This window comes from Galeopterus variegatus, unplaced genomic scaffold, assembly GCF_000696425.1.
Source record: "Galeopterus variegatus unplaced genomic scaffold, G_variegatus-3.0.2 Scaffold11, whole genome shotgun sequence".
NCBI classification, from domain to species: Eukaryota; Metazoa; Chordata; class Mammalia; order Dermoptera; family Cynocephalidae; genus Galeopterus; species Galeopterus variegatus.
In genome coordinates this window covers 949,562-954,561 of record NW_007726122.1, presented here as the reverse complement: position 1 = coordinate 954,561, position 5,000 = coordinate 949,562, and the positions used below count along the sequence as shown (strand labels likewise).

Sequence of the window (5,000 nt, the reverse complement as noted above, 5' to 3'; positions counted from 1 at the left end):
CTTTTTAAAAATAGTTTCCTTTTGATCAGTTCATGCAGAAATCATGTGTATAAGTGGCTTTTTTTATTCAGACGCTTTAGTTTCCATGAATATGACATTAAAACTGGAAAGGTGACCACTAGGGTCTAATTTACAAAACTTTTTCTAGAAAATTACATAGGATGGTTAAACTTAAAATACATAATGGATAAAATTTTTCAGTGTAGTTGGAATATATCTACTCTTTTTTGGTCTAATCACTTTTGGTGGTATAATCAGTAGAGATTTTGCCATTCAAAAGTTATTTGCAGAATTATTACCATACTCAGTATATTTTCAGATTGTGTGAATTATCTTCATTAGTTTTATCACTACTCTGAAAAATAAATGAAAGAGGAATGACAAATCAAGAAAAGAGTTGTTTCAAAGTATATGTCAAAGTTTGTAAGGGTATGAAAAGGTCCTAAACTAGTTCTAGGCATGCATGTGTATGTATGAGGTTACTTCAAAAAGTTCATGGGAAAATAGAATTAAAAGATAATACAAACCTTTCCATGAACTTGTGGAGGTACCCTTGTATATATGTGTGCATGTGCATATACATATACATATATTTATCAATAAAAGCTATAAACTCATTCATTTTTAAATTGGCATTTGATTGGCATTTATATGGCTTAATTTATTAAAATCTTTGATATGGAATAGTTATACAAAACATACTTTCTGTTGTGAACAGTTCTTTTTCTGAGAAGATGGTAAACTGATAAACTATTCATAAAGAGCTTGATTAGAAAAAAATGTCTCCTTAACAAAGTCAGAAATTAGGTATAAGAAGATTTGCATGTGTATTCATAAGAAAATATCTCCTAATCTCTGGCTTTTGTTGTTGCTGCTGTTGTGTGTGTGTGTGTGTTTGTTTTTGTTGTTACCGATTCTGGTTTAGTAAGTTTTATCTGTTACAAATTATTTAGTTTTTATTGTTTTTTTCTCTACAAAAGTAGATGTGGAAAGATTTGACATTTAAAAGGCATGGACTTAGTTTCTTGAGGTTGTTTTGTTGTTGTTCTTGTTTTTATAGAATATTGAAAGTTAACAAAAAGTGATTAGGTAAAAGACGGCAACATATCAGAAGTATATAACCACAGTGAGGTCTTCTTAAAAGCAGTTTCTATTAGATTGTTTTCCGTCATACTACCAAAGTTCAGAATGTTCTTTTAAAAGGTGTACTTGGCGTTGGTCTTATTGATTTTGACCACTGCTGTTCATTTATCACTTTAACTGAGTTATGACTCTTTATCACATCTTAGTGCCCCAAACTTCTAACCTGAAAAGAAAAAGAGAGAAAACTTTGTTACTGGCTTTCTGACAATGGCAGGCAGTGTGTTAAACCAGTGTAAAATTCAATTAAACTGTCTAGCCAGGTTTTTGAAGCTGAAATGCAGACCTTTTCTGTTAAGCTTCTTATTTTCCTGTGACCGACACCGGTGGATGCTGGGTTATGCCAAAACCAACAGGCTGTAAAGTACTTGTTTCATGCTCCCAGCTGATCAATATTTTTATTTTCCAGGCATGCCCAGAAATCTGGAGGCAGTATCACCTAACAGTGAGTAGAAACACCTTTTTTATTTTCCCCAAGACCTAGCCTATTTACCCTTCTCTGAACTGCTGACCATAAAATATAGACAAGCATCTTCTGCTGGAAGATAATAAACATCTGAAGAGTTTTTGTACTGAGAAAGCAAAAATGCATTTTTTCTTTTCTCCCCTGCCCACTGCCCTATCCTTTATCTTCCTGTTCTTAAAAAAGATATTTATTGTTTTTTATTACTTACATCATTTAATGATTACATCATGGAATCTCTCAGTTTTCCTAGCCTATGTTCATTAAATTGAAGAGGAAAAGTAAGAGCTATAAAAAAATAATAATAATAATTCAGCTCTTTAAAATGCTTTATTATTCATAGTTCATAAGTATACAGTTCACAGTATCTTCCATTTTTCTTCCTTCATTGAAATATTTACACGTATTTTTTAATGAAACTAGAAAAACCTTAGTGTATCTTTCATATGTAACAATTCAACTGTCATATCTTTAAGCCCTTCTTGAGTTGTTCAAAATGTATAAACATCTCCTCAGTACCATTTAAGTTATTTAATTCACTGGTTTTCTTTTATTGTGATTTTAGACTAGGCAGAAGCAGAAAACATAGTTTGCTATAGAATCTAATTAGCTAATCCTCAGTATTATGAAGTCAGTTTACTTTTAATATTCAGCTTAAATAATTTTAATAATTCACTATAGCCTTTCTAATTTCTTTTAATGTGTAAATATGTTGTGCTGAGCAAGAGATAATTATTCTTTTAATTATACAATTATATAATATTAATAGTTGTTAAAAGTCGTTCCTTAAAGTTTAGTATATTAAAAAGTTTTTATTTATAAAAAGATAGTAAAAATAGAATGAGTAAAGTTTTTGCAAAATGTGTCCTTCTCATTGCTCTCCTCTTATAGAAATAAAAAGTAAATCAATAAATGGACTCAAACTATCTATCTGTCACAGGCCCAGTAAACCGGGAATAATATCAGGTGGTTTGTTTTCACATTTTATCACCTTTTAATTTATTTAAATATTTTTAGTAGAAAGCTATAATTCCTCAGCTATCCCTCAAATCCCAAATTGGAGTTTGTTAAAATCTTTAGTGTTATATCAGAAAATGTATACACACCCACATAGGTTACACATGCGTGTTACAGATGTAATTCATCTGAATACATTATGTAGCAATTTTTTTTATCCTACCATAATGTGGTGAAAAGCTTACAGCTTAAACTTGATTAAAGTCTAATCATATGTGATATATTTCAAGATCATAGAGCCACTCTTTGTAACTGTATAGCAGTATTTTTCATCATTATTTTTATTAAGTAATATTCTAATAGATTTGACATTGCATTTCTTTTAGCTTTCCCCCTAATTTAGAGAATTCCAATCTTAAAAATTTAATGTGTGGGAAGTACTGTTTTAAAGCCACTCTTCTCATTATTTGCACCTATTTTCTTTTATATAACTATCATTGAAAGGTAAAATTTGGTTTTAATATAACAGTAGAAATATTTGAAGGCTTGTTTAATATTTTAGCTTTTCGGAAAAAAATTGTAAAAAAAAAAAAGGAAAAAATAAAACAAAATGAATTTGCCTTTTGGAGAATTACAATATATATTTTATCTGTATGTATAACAAATTCAATTTGAAAACTCTCTTTGTCTCAATCTGGAATCCTGGTTAATTTTTCAAAATAGGATTGAAGTAAACATCACAGTATATGATTATCCAGTTTAAATTAATAGTGAGTTTACTATGCAAGGATAAATGTGAAACTAGTATGTTTATAAACATGTGAATATGTCAGTCCATCTAAAATAAAATAGTTAAGTAATTATTTAAATTATCAGTTTGTAGGCAGTATCCAAATGTATGCAATTAAGCAACATTCAATCTTGAATAAAAGCAAGATGCATGGTGATTTTAGTCATCTTCAGCTCTTTTACTAGGCAGTGGACTGCCATCTATTGACTCATAGTAGCCCTCACACATGAATGTGTCGTCAATCAGAGCAATGACCAAATAATAAATCCTAAGTTAGAATTGCTACTGTATATCCCTTTAAGACCAGTCTGCTTAAAACTCTGGAACTTTCCACGCTTAATCATTGATTAATTTCTTATTCTAACCAGAATTGTGTATTTTTTTTACCCAAAACAAACTGCGCTTTTGGGGGGAGAAATTGATTAGTATATCCAGTTTGGAAATGTTTACATTTGGGAGCTTTTCAGTTGCTTTCATCTGCCTCCCAACCAGTAAGACTAGAAGGTCATTTACAGAGCAACTTAAATTTTAGCAAGTATATAAATTAAGGTCTATCCAAGGATCAATTTCTTTAAAAAAAAAAAAAAGAAAGAAAAAAAGGTCAGAACATTATTTCTCAAACACATAAGAAAGGTGGTGAAGTTGATTGATATAAATGGACTTGTGAAAAGTTCCAAATCAAAAATTCATTGAAACACACCCAGAAGTAAGAAGAAAGCTATAGAAGATAAGTTTTCACTATTTTGAGCATTTCCACGAGAGAGAAAATGAAGTCTCTTTAACAACTTGTATCTTAATAGAATAGCTTCTTAACCAAACTTGACTAGACTTCACTACATTAATAAAAACTAAGACCATCATCTAAAGGGTGCATGCTAAGAAAACTACTCACAAACTCACTCATAACAACTTTATAGCTATTTTTCTTTATATATTTTAATGGCTGTAAAAATGTCATATAATTTAATGTCTTTAGATTATTGGAGAACTACATGAAAAAAAGAAAAATATTATTTTTATTGAGCAATTATGTAATTTCCACAAATAGTTCATATCTTTACCTCCTTCAAAAAATGTTTAGAAAGGTTTTAAAATCTTTAATAGTATGGCACCATTCCTGTATTTTAACTTCTCCTATGTTTTCAGATTTTGGTAGGACCTAACTTTGAATATTCTTTTTTATCTTTTAGATAACTCATTGTAGATAAATTTTTTTTCCTTTTTAATTATTCAAGAAGGAAAATCCCTTCCCCCATCTCGTGTCCTTTCTAGTCTCATTTATATTAAAAATCCTAGGCCAATATGGCCACCAACAGTTTTACAACCAACAGAATTTTTAACTTCTACAGGCTATAATTTGACATGAATTGGACATTTTGCTAATCTTGCTTTTAATCTACTTATTTTAAAAGTAACCAGGAGTTTCCTCTTTGGGGGCTGTATGTGTTAAGAACTAAAAAGGACAATGCATCTTTTATGTTTAATTTTGTGCTTGGATGTCTTTGTGTGCATTGTTAAAATGTATTACAACCCTACTACCTTTTATTTTAACTAAAGGTTTAAGCAGGAAGTAAATGTAACTTTTTTTTAGGAGAATTAAGTTTTTTTTTTTTTTTTTTTTTTTTTTTTTTTTTTTTTTTTTTTTTTTTT

At 29.5% G+C, this 5,000-nt stretch overlaps 1 protein-coding gene across 2 annotated transcripts in view; it reads left to right on the top strand.

The window, feature by feature from the left end:
- Positions 1 to 5,000, top strand: part of ZCCHC7 (zinc finger, CCHC domain containing 7) — a 250,835-nt gene that overhangs the window by 218,386 nt on the left and 27,449 nt on the right. For both annotated transcript variants that reach the window (XM_008587885.1, XM_008587816.1), the window contains exon 6: positions 1,550 to 1,585. In XM_008587885.1, coding sequence (XP_008586107.1) covers positions 1,550 to 1,585 — 36 coding nt within the window. The remainder of the gene's footprint in view (positions 1 to 1,549; positions 1,586 to 5,000) is intronic.